Source organism: Manis javanica, chromosome 17 (assembly GCF_040802235.1).
Source record: "Manis javanica isolate MJ-LG chromosome 17, MJ_LKY, whole genome shotgun sequence".
NCBI lineage: Eukaryota > Metazoa > Chordata > Mammalia > Pholidota > Manidae > Manis > Manis javanica.
This window is the reverse complement of record NC_133172.1, coordinates 53,891,066-53,911,225: the sequence shown is the minus strand read 5'-3', so window position 1 is coordinate 53,911,225 and position 20,160 is coordinate 53,891,066. Positions and strand designations below refer to the sequence as shown.

At 46.0% G+C, this 20,160-nt stretch overlaps 1 protein-coding gene across 6 annotated transcripts in view; it reads left to right on the top strand.

Annotated features, from left to right (window-relative positions):
- Positions 1–9,811, top strand: part of LOC108387438 (carbohydrate sulfotransferase 6) — a 28,451-nt gene extending 18,640 nt beyond the window's left edge. For 2 of the 6 annotated variants that reach the window (XM_017645697.3, XM_036993842.2), the window contains exons 2-3: positions 7,135–7,209; positions 7,996–9,811. In XM_017645697.3, coding sequence (XP_017501186.1) covers positions 8,012–9,199 — 1,188 coding nt within the window. In that variant the 5' untranslated portion in view covers positions 7,135–7,209; positions 7,996–8,011 and the 3' untranslated portion in view covers positions 9,200–9,811. Of the gene's footprint in view, positions 1–338; positions 692–741; positions 926–954; positions 1,300–7,134; positions 7,210–7,995 lie in introns of those variants that run through there. The other 4 variants (XM_073226866.1, XM_017645696.3, XM_036993841.2 and 1 more) reach the window with 4 other exon arrangements.
- Positions 9,812–20,160: the final 10,349 nt, after the last annotated feature.

Here is a 20,160-nt window from a genome sequence, read left to right as displayed (position 1 = left end):
GGGGCTTGGGAAGCTGTTTGGATTCAAAGTCACCCCGCTTCAAGGATGAGGAGGGGCAAGATGAAGATTCGATTCCCTTCACAAGAGCCTTTTGTACTCCCAAAGCTTCCTTCTCTGGGGACTGGAGAGGGTCACATATTTGGTCAATCAGTGAGATGAGAGGTGACTTTGCGGGCGCCCTGCGCGGCCCTCGGGGCCCTGCGCGCCCGCCCGGGGCTGCGGCCCCTCCCGCGGGCTGGGGGGCGGCGCGGGAGCCGGGGGCTAGCCCGCCCCCTCCTGCCCCGTCCCCCCGCCCGCCGGCTACGTCTGAAAGCACCCCATTGTGCGCGCTCGGCTCGGACCGGGGCGCGGGAAGGGCGCGCCGGGGCTCCGGGGCAGGAGCGCCGCTGCCCGGTCCCTCTGTCGCCGCGGGGCCGCCTCCTCCGCCCCGTCCTCGCGACGCCGCTTCCCCAGGGGATCTTTGCCCTGTGGCCCGGTGTCTCCGCTCTCGGCGTCCTCGGCCCCAGTCCCTGCGTCTCAGTGCCCCCTCCCCGGCGGCAGTGGAGCCGCCGGACGGCCTCGGGACCCCACGGGACAAACCAGCCCTGCGGACTCCCCCAGGCAGGAGGCGGGGCCGGCGGGACGCTGAGGCTTGGGAGAGACGACGGCCGGGAGCCCCTGCTGAGCCCCGGGAGGCAGGCGCAGGCTTTGGGTACGTTGGCTCGCCCTCCTCCCGTGCGGGACGCCCCACCCTGGGCGGGCTTGGGCGGGGGGAGCGCGGACCTTGCGCCCGGGGGTCGGGCCTGGGGGAGGAGCTCTGGGTGGCCAGTGTCTCCGAAGGCATCGCCGGCCCAGGTGCAGGTCCCTAAGTGTCTTCCTGGGGCGTCAGCTGCTCCCGAGATCACTGCTGGGGATTCCCTTTTCTCCTGAAACTTGAGTCTCAAAGGTACGGCTTTACTCAGGCCTTTTTAATGAGCTCTTGAGGAAAAGCAGCTTGGGTCTGGCATCCCCTGCTTCTGGCGGCTGGATCTTGGGCAACGATAGAGACCTCTCTTGGCCTCAGCATAGGTGCCCAGCAAACGTTAACTCTGTTCTTACCTTTTGTACCAGAAGCATGAGGATGGGAAAAGTGAGGCCTAAAGAGCAGAAAAGACTTAGCTGTCCTGAGCGGGCAGCCGAGCACCAGAGCGGGAGGACCTGTGTGCTGCTCCCTGAGCTCTGGCCATACTCAGGGTTTTACGGTTCCGTTTACACCTCTCCAGCTCATGTGGTAGGCGCTGTGTGACCTCTTTTACAAAGGAGTCACCTGAAGCGACAGAGGTTAGTAGTCACTTGCTCAAAGTCACACACCTCAGGTGGTAGAGGCAGGATTTGAACTCCATCTGGCTTCAGAAGCCATTAGGCACAGTTTTCCATTTTGCAGGTACAAGTTTCTGCCCCTTCCTGGTCTCCTCACTTTCTGAGCCAGATTAAGCTATTGTCCTTGAGTTTTCTTATAGATTCATAGAATATAGAATAAAGAAAAAGCTTTCTAATAGATTCATAGAATATAGCTGTAACTCAGAATTTGACAGATTCCTGAACAAATATTAATGTGTACTGTGTGCCAGACATTGTACAAAGTGCTTTATAAATATTAACGCATTTCATATTCAAATCAAGCCCATGACTTGGGTTATATTATTTTCTCCATTTTATAGATGAAAAAAAAAAACAGGTACAGAGAGGGAACTTGAAACAGAGCCCTTCTAATCTAGTAAGGGGAGATAGGTAGAGAAATGCATGAATAAGAGTATTCTTAGTGGTGATAATAGCATTAACAATCATTTCTCAATATCACTTAATACTCAGTCATATGAAAATTTCTGATTACCGCAGAGATATCTTCTTACAGTTGGTTTGTTCAAATCAGACTCCAAAGTCCATGTGTCGCATTGGCTGTTAGGTGTTTTTGAGTTTTCTTCTAAAACAGTCGCCCTTTTTCTTGTTATGTCATTGACTTGTAGGAATGATCTACTTTTTTTAAATCTATGTTTTAAAAATAATAATTTAATCAAAATAAAAAGTTGGAAAAATAAATGAGAAAACATTCAGATTTCCCTGTAATTAGAGGTCTCAGTCAGCACCTGGGGGCACACGGGACTGTGCTAAATGTGTACTCCCTACCCCCATGCCCCGCGTGTGCTACTGCCGAGAAGAGGTGGGAGGCCCCATACTTTTGGGCCCTCCTAAGTGATCGGTTCCAAGATCTAGGGCTCAAGTTGGGTACTGTGCAAGTGCACTTTCAGCATCCCCCAAGTTCAAAGCCAGGGAAAGGGGCTCCTAGGTTATCTGCTCATCTCTCTGAAATGCCCCCGGGGTGGTTCTGAGCCAGGGAGACCTGAGGCTCCTTTCCCAGACCAATTTGATTTCATTTCCCAATAGATTTATTGAGGCAAATCTGTTTAGGTTCTCAGCATCTGAGCTGCATGGCTCCAGGCTTCCTGCCTCTGGCTTATGCTAGGCAGCTGCTTATCAGAGCTGCCTGAGAGATAGCACAGGTGGCCAGGGCTTGGGGCAAAGCCTGTTTCTGTCACACCCTGGCTCAGCCCACAGCCCTGAAGCAGAGGGTGGGCTTGGGGGCCTTGACACTTTTGACTACCTAGAAGGTAAGTCTGCATCCGTGCTCCTGTCCTTCTCTGGCCAGCTGAGGACTCGGGTCAGTTGGGAGATGGACTTGCAAGCACCCCTCTCCTGGCAACGAAAGCTGGAGCAGGCAAACACTATCCATTCTTCCTTTAACCTGTTTCATGGTTTTATGATTACCAAAGTAATACAAGTCATTGTAGACTATCTGGAAAATGCAACAGTGCACTAACAGCAAGAAGTGACCTGTAATCTGGCTGTGGAAGGATAACCACTAATATTCAGTGTGCATCCTCCCAGATTTCTTTCTAAACATATTTATATATTTTTTAAATAACTGTTTTGTTGAGATATAATTCACATATCTTAAGTTCACCCTTTTAAAATGTACAGTTCACTGGTTTACAATATATTCATGTCATGCCTTAATCATGTCAAGGTTAATCCATGTGGTACCATGTATCAGTGCTTCATTCCTTTTTATTGCCAGATAATATTTAATCACATGGATATACCACATGTTGTTTATCCATTCTTCAGTTGAGGGACATTTGGGTTTCCACGTTTTCGCTATTGTGAATAATGCTGCTAAGAAAGTTCATGAGCGAGGTTTTATGTGGACATATGTTTTCAGTTTTCTTGGTTATATATTTTGCAGTGGACTTGCTACATCATGTGATAATTCTATGTTTAACATTTTGAGAAACTACCCGTTTCCCACAACAACTGCACCATTTTACATTCCTTCCAGCAGTGTATAAGGTTCCAGTTTCACCACATTCTCACTCACGCTTGTTATTATCTGTCTTTTTCATTATAGCTATCCCAGTGGCTGGGGCAGGGCATATCATTTGTGGTTTTGACTTGCATCTACCTAATGACTAAAAATGTTTAGCATCTTTTCATGTGCTTTTAGGCCATTTGTTTATCTTCTTGGAGAAATATCTAACCTTTTGCCTATTTCAAAATCAGATTGCTTGTCTTTGATTGTTGAGTTGTAAGAGCTCTTCATATATTCTGTGTACAAGTCCCTTGCTATATATATGGTTTGCAAGTATTTTCTCCCATCTCTGAGGGTCCTTTCACTTTCTTGATGGTGTCCTTTGATACTCATGTATTTTTAACACAATTGTATGTTTTGTTACTTGTGGTTTTTCCACCTGACTCTGTGTAGCTCCAAAGTTAGATGGTTAGGGTTCAAATTGTGACTCAGCTGCCGTGTGGGTCCTTTAGGCAAGGAAAACTGAATCTAAGCCTCAGTTTTCCTCATCTGTAGAATAGGGATAAGCATCAGGTCCACATCATAGGGTTGTTGTGAGTATTAAATCAGAAGATGGACAGAGAAGAACTGGCACATAGGAAGCCCTCAATAGATAGTATTCACTGGTGTTCTGTGTTTCTCACCTACCATTAACATTTACCGTCTGCCTCCTCTCTCTCCTTTCCTCCCTCCCTGCTGTTTCCTTTTCTCTCATTTTCTTTTCTCTTCACATCTTCTTTACTCCTCTCTCTTTTCCTCCTTTTCAGCCATCTCTCTAGCAGATGTCCTGGGGCTCCATTGCAGCCGGCTTGCCCCAAAAGTGGCCCTTAATGCTTACAGTCCATTGATACCTCATCCAGAACCCACTCTCTCTAGCCTTTGGGATTCCTGAACGGGGATGGCCTCCAGCTGACGCCAAACAAAGAAATCTGAGCCAGGGATTTGTACCTAGTGTTACATTTCACTCCCTTAGAGTTTGTGCCAGGGCCGGGAGAGGCTGGTGACAGGAGAGCTGCAGGGTGGGAGGCAGGCAGAGCGGGGCTGCCAGGGAGGGCCTCCCGGAGAACTGGATTCCTGGGCTCAAGCTCCCCTGTGGCAAGCCATCCCCTGCCCTTTAGCTCAGCTTTCCCACCTGCAAACCAGGGAGAACCTATGTCTCAGGCCAAGAAACAGTTGGAGATGTTTAGAAGAGATCGGAATTGTAAGATGCTCATCAGAAAGAAATGCGGGACAAGTGAGGAATTACTCCCTTTGGATCTGGCTCGCAGCGTATCTGATTTCAATTCAGCGAGTATTTATCAGTATCACCCTCTCATTCAGTCTTCAGCACATTCCCTGACATGACACTGTCTTACTCAGTAAAGATTCTTCATTTTTTATTGAAGTAATACATAAGGAAAGGAGCACAGGTCATACAAATAGAGCTTGATGACTTCTCACCAGTCAAGCACACTCATGTGCAAACAGTATGACCAGCCCCCAGAAGCTCTGGCCACCCTCCCTGACAGTTCTGCCCCACCCACCTACCCACCCCCCAACCAAGGGGACTCACTGTCTAATCAGAATGATTGGTTGTAAGTGACAGAAATTCAGCTCATGCTGGATTAACTAAAAATGTATTCTCCCCAGCTGAGAAGTCCATTGGCTGAATTTTGCCAGACTGGCAAGATTTCATTTGAGTCCAGATGCTGCCTGATTGCCCAACTGTCCGTCTCCTCTGCTCAGTTCTCTTCTACGTTTGCTTTATACCCAAGCAATTTCCCTTTCCCTCACAGATCTACAAAAACCCTGAGATTGGACTTGGGGCAGATGTTCATTCCAAAGCCCATCACTGGTAGGGGGATAGTGTATAGAATATATAGGTGAACCTGATTTGGGACACGAGACCCCCTAAAACCCAGGGGTGGTGGGTCAGCCCCATTCAAACCACATGCACCTCTAGATGCAGTTGTTGGAAGGGGGAACAGGTACTGAGTGAACACAATCAACCTACGCAGGGCCAAGCCCCACACTGGATGCCTGAGAACTCATGCTCACTTGTGAAAAACCACAGTCTCAACCCTTAAATTCCTCACAAGCAAGAAGTCTGTGTCACGCAGACTAGCATAGTGGTGCCTTGTGAGAGGGACGCTGAGATGACTGCAGGGGGGTGTGGTCAGGGCTGGTTACTCAGTGCAGGCGTAGGGAAGCATGGAGCTTGTTTGAGCAACAGTGATGAATCCGGACTGTCTGAAATACAGGATGCTGGATGGGAATTATGGGAAGTGAGGTTAGGAAGCTGAAGGTTGCTGAGTAGGAGAAAGGCGTGATCGTGTGTGTGCTATAGGCAGCTCTGGTGGCCCTGTGCAATATGGAGGGAGACCAGGTGGAGGATTTTTCCAGAATCCAAGAGAGAAATATGCATGCTAAAACTTGACCCCCTGTGGGCTGGATGTCTCAGAGCACCATCTGGTCCCTTGACTATCTCATAGATGGTGTCTTTAATGTTCCCTATTAGATTGTCAACTCCACCAAAATAGGGACACTGGGTATTGGACCTCCTGGACTGATCCTATGACTTTCTGATCTTTTCTCTATCTTCCATCTTTTATCCATCATTGGTCTTTTTTGTTCTACTTTCTCCATTTCCTCGGTTTTATCTTTTAGCCCTTCTATTACAGTGTTAATCTCTAAGGCAATTTAACTCCAAGGAAAACAAAGGGTTATACAGTCAAGGAAAATGTACTTTTAATGCATTCGTGTGCTTTGGCTGTGAGCAAGTTTTTTATTGAAGTATTGTTGATATACTCTTATATTTGTTTCAAGTATATAACACAGTGGTTCAACAGTTACACACATTATAAATCCTCACCCACACTAATACGGTTACTATCTGTCAATATAGGAAAATGTCACAGAATCATTGGCTATATTCTCCATTGTGAGCTGTTTTATAAAGTCATATAATGTAAATTTAAATATTGACTTAACCAAAACTTGTTTTAGGGGGAGAAGACAATTATGTATTACCTTTCTTTTTGTATGTGTATATAGGGAAGATAAATCCTTATCTTTCATTGTAATAAGTCACTAGAAAATGCCACAAATTTTAATAGTCACAACTTTTTTTCTCTTTTTAAGAAACAGGAAAATAATTGGCAGAAGAATCAGCTAATGAAGTTGAAAGCAGTTACCTCTGATTAAGTAGAATTCTAGAACTAGAGAATGACTCATGATAACTATTTGACTTTTCAAACTATGTATATTTAAAATGATTTTAATTTAGTTATTTTTCAGTAGATAATATATTGATATGGATAATAATTTAAGCAATGCAAAAAAGGATTTATTGTGAAATGTACTGTGACATGTCTTTTCCCCAGCTCTTTAATTCCCTTCCCAGGGGAAACTCACATGGTCACTTTTCTGTAGAAACTTCCAGCGATACCTTACTCCCTTTCCCAAGCCTTTCCCAAGTGTTTGTGGCAGCAGTCCTCGCCACAACCCTAAGAGGTTAAATGTGATCCTCCTCGTTTCACGGAGGAGGACACTGAGCCTGGGAGAAGTCCGCTCATTTGCCCCAGGTCCCCTAGCTCCTAAATGACCTGGAGGGCTCAAAGCAGGAGAAGCACCCAGCAGCAGAGACTGCTAGTTCCCACCCATTTGGAAAAATGTATCCAGCCTCCAGTCTGTGCCCAGCTCCAGCCAGGAGCAGAGCAGCTCCCCTCCCACCCGTGGACAACTTAAACTCAGCCCAGTGCGCTCTGACCAGCCCCCTCCTGCTTTCTCAGGCCCTGAAAAACCTCCACCCCTCTCCCATGGGTTTGTGATCGAGGTAGCAGCGCTCCCAGCAGCCCTGGACCACAGTGAGTATCGTCAGCAAGGGGCAAGCAGCGGCCGAGAGACTGGCTGCTCTTGTCTCTCCCCTTCTCTGGCTCCATCCTACCTCGCCCTTAACTGGGTTCTTCTGCAAACTCACATAGCTTCAGAAGGATACCCTCCCTGGGGTCCATGCTTCCGGAAGCACTTCACTCCCATGGGTGCTGGCATAGTTGGTGTTCTTTGTTTTATTTATTTTTAATAACAAGTTCTAGTTTCTTGTTTTAAAAAAAGTCAATCCAGAAGGACACAATGTAGAAAGTGCAAATTATCAATTATGGGAGTCACCATATGCCCCTCCCCTGTCCGCACTCTAATACTCCAGTACCAGTATTAATCCCTTTTACAGATGGGGAAGCTGAGTCACAGAGATAGATGGTTCCAGGATCACAGGCTACCAGCCAGGATTCAACTGGAGCGAGTGAAATTGCCCATCCAGCCGTTTAGCTAAACAAAAATTATATCCCTAAAAGAAATTCTTATGCAAAAGATGGGAATTCTGTTTTTAAAATATTTTCCTCTTCAGGAAGAAATAAAGGAAGGGGGTGAGGGAGAAGAGGAAGGAAGGAAGGAAGAAACGGACCATCCCCACAGTATCCTGCCCCTGGCCTTTTGTTTTGCATAGACAGATCATGGCTTATTTCTTAATGTCACATTCCCGGATTAGCGTCCAGTGGAGACGGTGGTGTGGTCTTGGGGGGTCAGCTGGTCAGGAGTGGGGTGTGGGGTGGGCGCCGGCTGCGGCCCCGAACTGCGGCCCTCTGCTCCCGCAGGATCCCCGCCGGCGGCATGTGGCTACCTCGCGTTTCCAGCACTGCGGTGACCGCGCTCCTCCTGGCCCAGACGGTGCTCCTGTTCATCCTGTTCTCCCAGCCCAAGTCGCCATCCCCACCGGCCGGGGAGGAGCGGGTGCACGTGCTGGTGCTGTCCTCGTGGCGCTCGGGCTCGTCCTTCGTAGGCCAGCTCTTCAACCAGCATCCCAAAGTCTTCTACCTGATGGAGCCTGCGTGGCACGTGTGGGCCACCCTGTCACAGGGCAGCGCGTCGGCGCTGCACATGGCTGTGCGTGACCTGGTGCGTTCCATCTTCCTGTGCGACATGGACGTGTTCGACGCCTACATACCCTGGCGTCGCAACCTGTCAGACCTCTTCCAGTGGATGGTGAGCCGCGCGCTGTGCTCGCCACCGGCTTGCAGTGCCCTACCGCGCGGTGCCATCAGCAGCGAGGCCGTGTGCAAGCCGCTGTGCGCCCGGCAGCCCTTCGGCCTGGTGCAGGAGGCCTGCCGCTCCTACAGCCACGTGGTGCTCAAGGAGGTGCGCTTCTTCAACCTGCAGGTGCTCTACCCACTGCTTAGCGACCCTGCACTCAACCTGCGCATCGTGCACCTGGTGCGTGACCCAAGGGCGGTGCTGCGTTCTCGGGAGCGGACGGCCAAAGCGCTGGCACGCGACAATGGCATCGTGCTGGGCACCAACGGCACGCTGGTGGAGGCTGACCCAGGCCTGCACGTGGTGCGCGAGGTGTGCCGCAGCCACGTGCGTATCGCTGAGGCCGCCACACGCAAGCCACCACCTTTCCTGCGTGGCCGCTACTTGCTGGTGCGCTTTGAGGACCTGGCGCGCTCGCCACTGTCGGAGATCCGCGCGCTCTACGCCTTCGCAGGCCTGAGCATCACACCGCAGCTCGAGGCCTGGATCCACAACATCACCCACGGGGCTGGAACGGGAGCGCGCCGCGAGGCCTTCAAGACCTCGTCCAGGGACGCAGTCAATGTCTCCCAGGCCTGGCGCCACTCACTGCCCTTCTCCAAGATCCGCCGCGTGCAGGAGCTGTGCGCTGGTGCGCTGCAGCTGCTGGGCTACCGGGCGGTGTTCTCCGAGGCCGAGCAGCGTGACCTCGCCCTGGAACTGGTGCTGCCGCGCAGCCCGAGCAGCTTCAGCTGGGTGTCATCCACCGCCGATCACCCCGGGCCTTAGTAGGGGGTCCCCAGTTGTGGTGGCACTTGTGTGTAGTGTGGAGGGAGAGGGGATGTGGGCACAGGCTGTTGCTGAAGGAGCCAGGAGTTTGGGAGTCCTGGCCTGTAGTAGGGAAGGACGGAGTCCCCAATCTCCGTGTTTCTTTCTTCCCACGTCTACATTTTCCTTCAGGTCATGGAAACCAAAACGAGGTCCCCACTTCCTCTGGGCCCGAGGAATAAGTTAAGTCCACTTGGCTCCTTTTCAAATGCTTTCTTTCCCTTAAGTCTCTCCTCCCTTGGGATGCACCAAGCAGCTGAGAAGGGGGTCCCAGCCCTGCCTGGGAGTCGAGGGGCACTGGGGCAAGAGGGCCCCTGAAGAAGCGTGTATATCTCCCCCCATACACACCCCAGACTCTGTTCCCCGTGCCCCTGGCACCACAGTCCTTCAAAGCTGGTAGCATTTATGTTCGCCTGTATCCAGCGGGAAATCAGACGAGATTTCTCTCAGCTTGTGGTCTCCCTTAGCCCGCCTACCAGGGGCCCACACCCCCCCGTCACCTGCAGGTACGGTGGACCTTTGATTTGTCCTGACAGGAAAAATCCTACCTACAGAAATAAATGTAATAACTAACCTGCATGATAAAGTTTCAACTTTATAGCCTATGAAGTCTGACAAGCAAAATGGAAAAGTTAAGGGACTTGTCCAAGGTCATATGATGAGAGGGAGGATATGGGGAGGAGGGGCTTTTGCTCTGGGGCTGCAGTGGGGAGGAGAGGTGAATCCTCTTTTATGAACAAGGTCAGATTTTCCCATCTTATGTGCCCTAGGAAAGAGCAACCTGGCACGCCTGGGACCCCTAGGTCGTGAGCTCTAGGCCCAGAGTGCAGAGTCTGGGGAGCCTCCTGGGTTTGCCTGGAGGGAGGCAGTGAGGAGGAAAGGTGGAAGGGGAAAAGGCTGGGGAGGCCAGGGCAGCCACCCAGGCAGGGTATGCGGCAGAGCAAGAGGTTGGCACCAGGATCAGTACCTGGAGGGTGAGGGGATGAATGTAACTAGATGAAGCTTGACAGGAGCTTGGAAGGAAAAGGACTCTGGGGTGGTTGTCTTCTCTGGACCTTCAGGGCCAGGCCGTGGAGGAGAGCAGAGTAGGGCCACACCTGACTCTGCAGCAGAGTCGTATTAAAGGGTTGCTGGGTGTGTAGGGGGCTTCGTCCTGAGCTCAGGAAATGAGGGCCAGCAAGTGCTCAGTAAATATTTAAAAGAAAAAAGCTCACAGAACCTCTAGAAAGGGCAGGGAAACAGACTGAATGCACACAAATAGAGGACCCCAGATCGCCCTGGGGCAGAGTTGGTCTGGAGACTGACAGTTGCCCCCAGAGCTTCTGTGCCAGAAGAAATGATGGAGCTGCTCTCACTGTTGCCATCAGTTGCCAGATGGGATTCTGGGGGTTGCAAACTTATGGTTCTCAGCGCAGGTGTGGCCTTGGGTTGGTGGAACCTGGATTATGGACCCGTGTCCTTGCTGCCAAAGCAGGCAAGGCAAGGGGGATCTGCCCTTTTCTGCCTTTCTTACAAGGAGCAGAGGTATATTGACCTTGAAGCTGAAGCTTTGGGATACTTCATTCGAGGTTCCATCAAGCTGTAGAAGCTTCAGGCCCCATAGAACTTCTGTTTGCCCATGCTCACAATGCCAGGAGGAAAGTATTTAAATCCCAAATTTATTAATGGGGACCCTGATGCTTAGAAAGGCTTGGGTCACATAGCTTAATATATGGACCCTAGGATTCAAGTTACATCTTTTACTTCAGTACTTATAATTCCAACAGATAAACTGAAGTGGAGATGCAGCATAGAACCCCAAATGCTTAGAAACCGGATTATTTCCTCCTGGCAATAACATGGGCCTCTGGGGGTTCTGCCATTTGGCTGCAAACATCTCAAGGACCAGAACATGGAAGGCTATGGTTGGGTATGAAATTGGTATGGGACACTGGGGCCCCTGCCGCCAGCCCCTTTCCTCCCTTAAAGTCCCTCCCTGTCCTCCACCCTGTGCTCATACCCGGAGATAAAGGCAGCCCGCTGGCCCTGCCTGGAGGGAGTGCGCCGTGGAGTGGCGGGGTCATCCTCGGAACAGCCCTGGGCCGTATGGTATGTTCAGGCAAGAAGGATGAGCAAGAGGCGCACCTTGGCAGAGACTAAGAATGGGAGGGAGTTCGGAGGCTAGTCTGATAGTGTCATCTCGGCTTGCGTCACAGATTGTATTGATGGCACAATGAATGGCCTTTGCTATGTGATTCACCCATTCTGGCCTGACTCCCGAGGCCCCAGGGTGGGGGAGACTGGCTGCAAGACTGCTCCCTGCATAGGGGGCGCTCTGGGCAAGCTTCTGGATGAGTTCCCTGACACATCGACTTCCAGGCAAGTCTCAGGGTGAACCCAGATCAGGTTTCAAGAAAAGATAGGCAATATCCAGTTCCAGGGCCTGGGGACATAGTGGGGGACAGAGTGGTCACAGCCCTTCCTCTTTGGGGGAGTGCAGACTCTAAATAAATAGTCACAAGATAAACACGCAGCCATAAATGTAGATTATGCTCTAAGAAGAAACAATAAGAAGAGGGAGACTGCCCTAGCTAGTCAGGAAGACGTCTTTCAAGAGGAAACACATGGTTTGAATAAATGAAGGATGACAAGGAGTTAATCAAGCACAGGATGAAGAAATGGAGGCCAAGGGAGACTCAGGGACTGGTCCCCTTGGACTCAAGACTCCCTGACAAGAGACTCACTCCTGGGAATTCAGGCTCATGGATTAAGAGAAGCCCACACTGAGTTGTTCTCTAGTAAAGATTCCTAGAAATAGAACTGCTGGATCAGGAAGCATTTGTGTTTTAACTATGAAGCTGCCAAATTACTCTAAAAATGGAGTAGCAACCTACATGTACTCCCTGGAACAGTGTCAAGAATGCCCAATGACCCTCTCTTACCAGCCACCCACACCCTACCCCCATCACCTGTACAAGGTTACCAACCATTTTCATTTTTACCTACCCATGGGGCTATTATTAAATGCTAAAAAGAAATGAGCTACCAAGCCATGAGAAGACATGGAGGAAACTTAAGGAAGCCAATCTGAAGATGCTCCACACTGTATGCTTCCAACTATATGGCTTTCTGGAAAAGGAAAATTATAAAGGCAGTAAAAAGGTTGGTGGTTGCCAGGTGGTTGGGGTTGGGGGAGGGATGTATAGGTGGAGCACAGAGAATTTTTAGGGTAGTGAAAATACCCTGCTTGATATTACAATGATGGGTGTATGTCATTCTACATTTGTCTAAACCCATTGAAGGTTCAACACCAGAAGTGGACTCTAAGATAAGCTACGGACTTGGCGTGAGTATGATGTATTGCTGTCGGTTCATCCTTGGTAATAAATGTACCACTCTGATGAGTGATGATAATGGGGATGGGGAGGCTACACATGAGGGAGGGGAAGAAACCTCTCTCTCAATTTCAGTGTAATCCTAAAACTTCTCTCAAAAAAATTAAGTCTTTGAAAAAAAATTACAGCAAAAGCCTTGGTAGTCTCAGGAGGGCTTGGCAGGGCTGCTGAACTGGGAGGGGTTGGCCAACCACACACAGACGGAAGCAACTGCCACAGGCTGGACTTGGAATTTTCCTGGGTGGCAAGTCCTTCAGCCGATTGAGTATTGTCTCCTTTGGTAAGACTGGTTGGCCACGCAATTCTACTGCTGTTCTGATCCTAGTCTTCAAATCCTCTACACATTCATTCATTCAAGCACCAACAAGTGCTAAGGGCAAAAGTAGGAAAGGATCCTGAGAATTAGGGATGTATATGTGTAAGGGTGTGAGTTGCAGTTCTTAATGGGGCCATCAGGGTAGGTCTCACTGAGAAAAGTGACATTTAAACAAAGTCACAAAGGAGGTGAGGCAGTTCATTAAGGAGTAACTAGGTAGCGGGTCCTAGAGGAGGAAATAGCTAATACAAAACTCCAAAGGAAGGAATGTATCCTGCCTATTGGAAGAACAGCAAGGGGCAGTGGGTCTGGTGTGGTGGGCCAAAGGAAGGCTGCTAGGAGATGAGAGGGTGAGGGGTCAGGTCATGGGCCTCGATGAGGACTTCGGCTTTTACTTGGAGTGAGATGGAGGGTGTGCAAGGCCTCTCTTGCTCTATGGCCCACCCTCCTTAGTCAGATGCCTTTAATAAGGTATTAAAATAATAACGGAACAAGTACCCAGTTAAATATCTCATTATCATTTTAATGCCTATGTTAATACACTGAATTTGTTTGGCAAGTTTTTTTTTAATTGAAGTATCATTGATACACAATCTTATGTTGGTTTCAAATATACATATACAACACAATGGTTCCACAGTTACCCATATTATTAAATCCTCAACCCCTCTAATGCAGTTACTATCTATCAATGTCGAAAGATGTTACAGAATCACTGACTATATTCTCATGCTGTACCACTGTCCCTGTGACCAACTTATATTGTGATTGCAAATTGTCATGCCCCTTGATCCTCTTCACCCTCCCCCCACCCACCCCAACCCCTTCTCCTTGATAATCACTAGTCACTTCTCAGTGTTTATGAGTCTACTTCACTTTGCAAGTTTTTGAACTGCATTTAAATTGAATTTCACTGGCCTTCTGCAACTTAGATTTTCCCTTCAACTTTATATTCCCATGATTTGTCATGTTTCTTGCAGCTTTAGGTCATTTATTTCCACAACTGAATAGTGCCTTATTGAAAATTATACCACAACTTTATCCATTCTTTTCTTGATGGACACTTGGCTTGTTTTCAGTTACTTATTGTTACAATACTACTAGGAACAATCATGTATGTGTCTCCTGGCACAAATGCTATAGGATATTCACCTGGGAGAGAAATTGCTGGATGGTGAGCATCTTCATTCAACATTATTTCAAAATAGTTATATCAGTTTACACCTACAGAGTACAGGTTGCTCTACCACCTCACCAACAAAAGGCATTCTCAGATTTTTTAAATTTCTGGCTATTGGGTGGTTGACCAATGATACCTCATTGTGATTTAATTTTGTGTTTCACTGATTAATAATGAGGTTAAACATCTTTTTTATTTTTGTTGGCAATCTGTTATTTTCTATTCGATTAAATTCCTATTTGGGTCTTTTGTCTCTGTTGTCATTTTCTAACTGTTAGTAGTACTTTATATATTCTCAATACTATTCCTTTTTCAGTTAAATGTATTGCAAATATCTTCTCCCAGTTTGTGCCTTGTCTTTTTGCAACAGAGTGAAAAAGCTTGGCATCTCTGCCCTTAAATTTTATCTGTCTCCTTTGATGCCTTAATCTTTGGGTCAAAAAGCTCTTTCTTAGTTCTGTGGCCCTGCACGTAGGCTTGTTAATCAACAAAAGGAACTTTGTTCATGACTTAAGACAGATGCAAACAGCTCTTTACCTAAAACACACTTCCCCCAAGAAGATAAGAAGTATGTACAAAAATGTCAACTGGATTTTCAAGGACTTATAGAAACATCATGTCAGTGAAATGACTGGAATCAACTAACCAAGGATAAGGAGTTTCACAACTTTATGTCTGCAGTTGACCATCACCTTCTTTCCTCAGTCGTCTCCTGCTCCTCCCGCCTTCCTTAGCATAAAGGAAGTCTGAAATCAACCCTGAGTTAAGACAGTCTTTTAGGACATTAGTCCACCATCTTGGTCTGCCGGCTTTCTGAATAAAGTCACTTTCCTTGCCTCAACACCTTGTCTCTCAACTTACTGACATGTTTGTTGTGAGGCAAATGGCATGAACTTGAACTTGGTAACATTTTTACTCTCTTTATGGTAACTCTTGAATAACACAAGTTCTTAATTTAAAGTAGTTAAATTTACCAATCCTTTCCTATATGATCTTTGCAATTTCTATCTAGTTTAAGAGCTCCTTCACTGTCCTGAAGTCATAAAGATATTCAACATTGTCTTCTGAAAATTTTATAATTATGCATCGCACTAGAAGTGAAACAAGCGAGGAAGGGCTAGATTTGTAATAAAAAATCTAGATTTTTTTGCTTTATATTTGCTTCATAATTTTCTGTCAGTTTTGTGTTTTTTCCTGGATTTTGTACTGCCTTTCAGTTTTTCCCATCGAGAGAAGAAATAGGTACCTTCTTTACCCTGTCATTAAAATTTTGAGCTTAACCATTTGTCTATAGCTTGAAATCTATCCCATTGTTCTTCCTGAGGACACTTTTTTCTAATCTGGTGAGATGGCTGCTAGGACAGTTGCACAGAAGTCGTTCTAACAGTCCTGGTTAAACTCACCACTTCTTGTCTTGCATATCTTTATCTTGGGTATCACTTTTTTAGGTTTGGAGAACATACTCAGTTTACTTAGAAAGAGTGCATGAAACATCCATTTTGAGTTCCACAAGTCTAAATGCCTTTTTTTTTTTTTAACCTCCCAATTTGGAATTTGGGGATAGAATTCTAAATTCAAAATAATGTTTCCTAATGTGAGACAAGGTTGATTGTTATATAACCCTAAAATAATTGGTTTCTTCCATTTCTTATATACTCTGCTAGTCTGGGAGATGTGTCAAAAGACAGCATTAAATATTTCATGATTTTTTTTAATACCTACAATTTTTTATTTTTGTTAAGTTTCTTGGTTGATGCAAAATCGTAGTTGTAGTGTCAAGAAACTGGCATTAGAAAGCTTCCAGGTGGAGGAAAAGACAGCAGAGTAAGAAGACAAGGTGCAAATGTCCTCCCAAAAACATAAAAAAGAAGAAATACAGCAAGTACAACTAAACCTGAAAATGAGGTGGAGACTACAGAACAGACCAACTACACCTGGGGAAGAAGAGAAGACCATACAGAAAAGGGTAAAGTGGCAGAGCTGCAATTGAATGGGACCCAAGCCCTCCCTCACCCCAGCCCATGGAAGGAAGAAAGAGGAACAGAGTGGAGAGCCCAGGAAAGGAGCCCAGGAACACTGCACACCTGGCCCTGGAGATCTGCTCTGGGGGCATGAGTCCACATTACAGTGGGTTCTGGTGGTTACTGGGGCTGGATACCAGGGACAGCTGGAACACTCTGGAAGGCTGAGACTGTAGCCCCTTGTGGAGGACAGGCATGCTCCACTCATCCTGAGACTCACAGCAGAGGTGGCAGTTAAAAGATTTGCCAGCAGTGGGATGGGTGCAAGACAGGTGAGGGTTGGATGGAGCTCTCCCCCCAGGAAAAGGGGTAGGTGGATGATACCTCCCCATCCCTCCCTTAGGAGCCTCAAATGCTCCATCCCCTTTGCTGGCAACTCAGCCCCAAGCCATCTCCCTGTGCACACTGCCAGTGAGTCAACACACTGGGCCCAGCAGCAGTGTCAGACTTTGTTGCCTGGCAGGCAGAGGGAGACTCCAGCTTTTTTGGCTCTATTTCAGCCCAATAGGAGAGGTGCCTGCAGCAGCCAGCCCCGAGAGCTCCTTCCTCCTGCAAGTGTCCAAGCCTGATGCTATGCATCCTGCCCTGCCCCAGAGCCACACAAAGGTCTGGCATATCCCATTAACCCCTGCAGCCCTGCCATCACTACAGGGTAGGCAGAGGGTGGTCCCACCCACAGCGATCCCACAGAGGCTTCTGCTCCAATCACAAAGGTGGCTCAGGCAAACTGCAGACTCAGACCACTACTGATAGACAGAAAGGTGGCCCTACTCACTGCACACCGACAAAAGCTGGGGCTCCAGCAAAACAGAACCAGGCACTGAAGAGTAGAGTCTTGGGCTTCTGGGAACCATAGGACACCTCCTTAATAAAGCTATTACTCTATAGGCCAGGAAGCATAGTAGATCCAGCTAATACAAAGGAAGAAACACAGAAACCCTGACAAAATGGGAGGCAGAGGAATATGTTCCAAACAAAATTATAGGACAAGACACCAGAAAGAGGGCTAAATGAAACAGCACCAAACTTCTTGGTAAAGGTGCCAAAGTAAAAGTCATAAACATGCCCACTGATTTACAGAAAAAGATTCAAGTTCTGAGGGAAGACTTAAACAAAGAGACAGAAGACCTGAAAAAGAGCCACTTGGAGCTGAAGAATACCGTAACTGAAATGAAACATACAATGGAGGGGTTGAATAGTAGATTCCTGCAAGTAGAAAAGACAGTCAATGAAATGGAAATTACAGAACAGGAACAAATGAAACTGAGGAACAGAGGGAAAAAAAGATCTTTAGGAATGAAAGAATGATAAGAGAGCAGTGTGACCAGTCCAAACACAATAATATTCGAATAATAGGGATAGCAGAAGGAGAAGAGAGAGACAAAGGGATAGAAAGTCTCTTTTAATAATTGTTGAAAACTGTCCTGGTCTGGGGAAGGAAATAACATGCAGGTCATGGAAGTACAGAAAGCCCCTAACAAAAGGAACCCCAGGAAGACAACAACAAGACATATAATTTAAATGGCAAAGATTAAGGATAAGGAGAGAGTATTGAAAGCAGCCAGAGAGAGAAAAAAGATTACTTATTAAGAGACCCCATCAGGCTGTCATCAGACTTCTTAGCAGACACTTTACAGGACAGAAGGGAATGGCATGAAATATTTAATGCACTGAATCAGAAGGACCTGCAACTAAGAATCTTCTCTCTACCTGGCACAATTATCATTTAAATTTGAAGCAGGAATTAAACAATTTCCAGGTAAACAGAACTTGAAGGAATTCACCACCACTAAGCCAGCCTTACAGGATATGTTAAAGAGACTGCTGCATATGGAAATGTTCCTAAGACTAAATAGCTTCCACCATTGAAAATAAATTCACAGTAAAGGTAGCAGACCAATTAAGTACCAAGGAAGTATGAAATTAAAACAAAATCAGCAAAGTCAATTATAACACAAAATCAGTCAAGGGATACACAAGAAGTGTAGATTATGATATCTAATACATAAAGTGTGGAGAAGGAAGAAGAAGGAGAAAAGTACCTTTAGATGGTGTTTGAAATAGAGTATTCAGCAACTCAATACACTTATATAGTAAGGAAGCTATCCTTGTATCTTTGGTAACCACAGAGCTAAAGCCTACAATAATACACAAAAAAATTACAAAAGAGAAACTTAATCCCAAAACTAAAGAAAACCATCATATAACAAGAGAGGAATGTAAGAGAGGAAGAAAGGAACAGAGAAGAGCTATAAAAACAACCAGAAAACAATAAAATGGGAATAAGTACATATGTACTAATAATTACCATGAATGTAAATGGACTGAATTCACCAATAAAAAGACATAGAATGGCAGAATGCATAAAGAAACAAGACCCATCAATATGCTGCCTACAAGAGATTCACTTCAAACAAAGATGTACTCAGACTAAAAGTGAAGGGATGCAAAAGATATTTCATGCTAATAACAGGGAGAAAAAATACTAGAGTTGCAGTACTTATATCACACAAAACAGACTCCAAAACAAAGAAAGTAACAAGAGACAAAGAAGGACATTACATAATGATAAAGGGGTAAGTCTGACAAGAGGATATAACCATTTTAAATATATATGCACCCAATATAGGAGCACCTAAATATATAAAACAAATACTAACAGAATTAAAGGGGGAAATAGACTAGAACACATTCACTTTAAGAGACTTCAACACACCACTCACACCAAAAGACAGATGAATCAGACAGAAAATAAGGAGACAGAGGCATTGACTAATACATTAGATCAGATGGACTTAACAGACATCTACAGAACATTCTACCCCAAAGCAGCAGGATACACATTCTTCTCAGTGTACATGGAATGTTTTCCAGAATAGATCACCTGCTAGGCCACAAAGAAAGCCTCAGTAAATTTAAAAAGATTGAAGTTATATCAAGCAGCTCCCAGACCACAGTGGTATGAAATGAAATAAATTACCCAAAGTAAACAAAAAAGCATACAAACACATGGAGGCTAAACAGCATGCTTCTAAATAATCAATGGCTCAATGAACAAATTAAACTGAAATCAAGCAATACATGGAGACAAATGAAAACAAGAATTCAACAGCCCGAAATCTGTGGAACACTGAGAAGGCAGTTCTAAGAGGGAAATACATAGTAATACAGGCCTACCACAAGAAACAAGAACATTCCCAAATAAACAGTCTAAACTCACAATTTAAAAAACTAAGAAAAAAAGAACAAATGAATCGCAAAGTTTTAGAAGGAGGGACATAACAAAGATCAGAGCAGAAAAAAATAAAATAGAGAAGAATGAAACAATAGAAAAAAATCAATGAAACTAGGAGCTGTTTTTTTTTGAGAAAATAAACAAAACAACCTCCAGCCAGACTTAGCAAGAAAAAAGAGAAAGTATGCACACAAAATCAGAAATAAAGAAGGAATAATCACAGCAGATACCACAGAAATACAATAAATTATTAGATAACACTATGAAAAATTATATGCCAATAAGTTGGAAAACCTAGAAGAAATGGATAACTTCCTTGAAAAATACAACCTTCCAAAACTGACCCAGGAAGAAACAGAAAATCTGAACAGACCAATTACCAACAATGAAATTGAACTGGTAATCAAAATTCCCATCAAACAAAAGTCCAGGACTGATTCACAGATGAATTCTACCAACACATTTAAAGAAGAGCTAATACCCTCCTTCTTAAAGTAGTCCAAAAAGTAGAAGAGGAGGGAATACTTCCAAACTCATTCTATGAGGCCAGCATCACTATTCTAATACCAAAACCAGACAAAGACACCACAAAAAAAGAAAATTATAGACCAATATCCCTGATGAACAGATGCAAAATTCCTCAACAAAATATTAGCAAACCTAATTCAAAAATACATCAAAAAGATCATCCATCATGACCAAGTGGGATTTATGCCAGGGATGCAAGGATGGTACAATATTCACAAATCAATCAACATCATACATCACATTAACAAAAAGAAGGATAAAACCCATG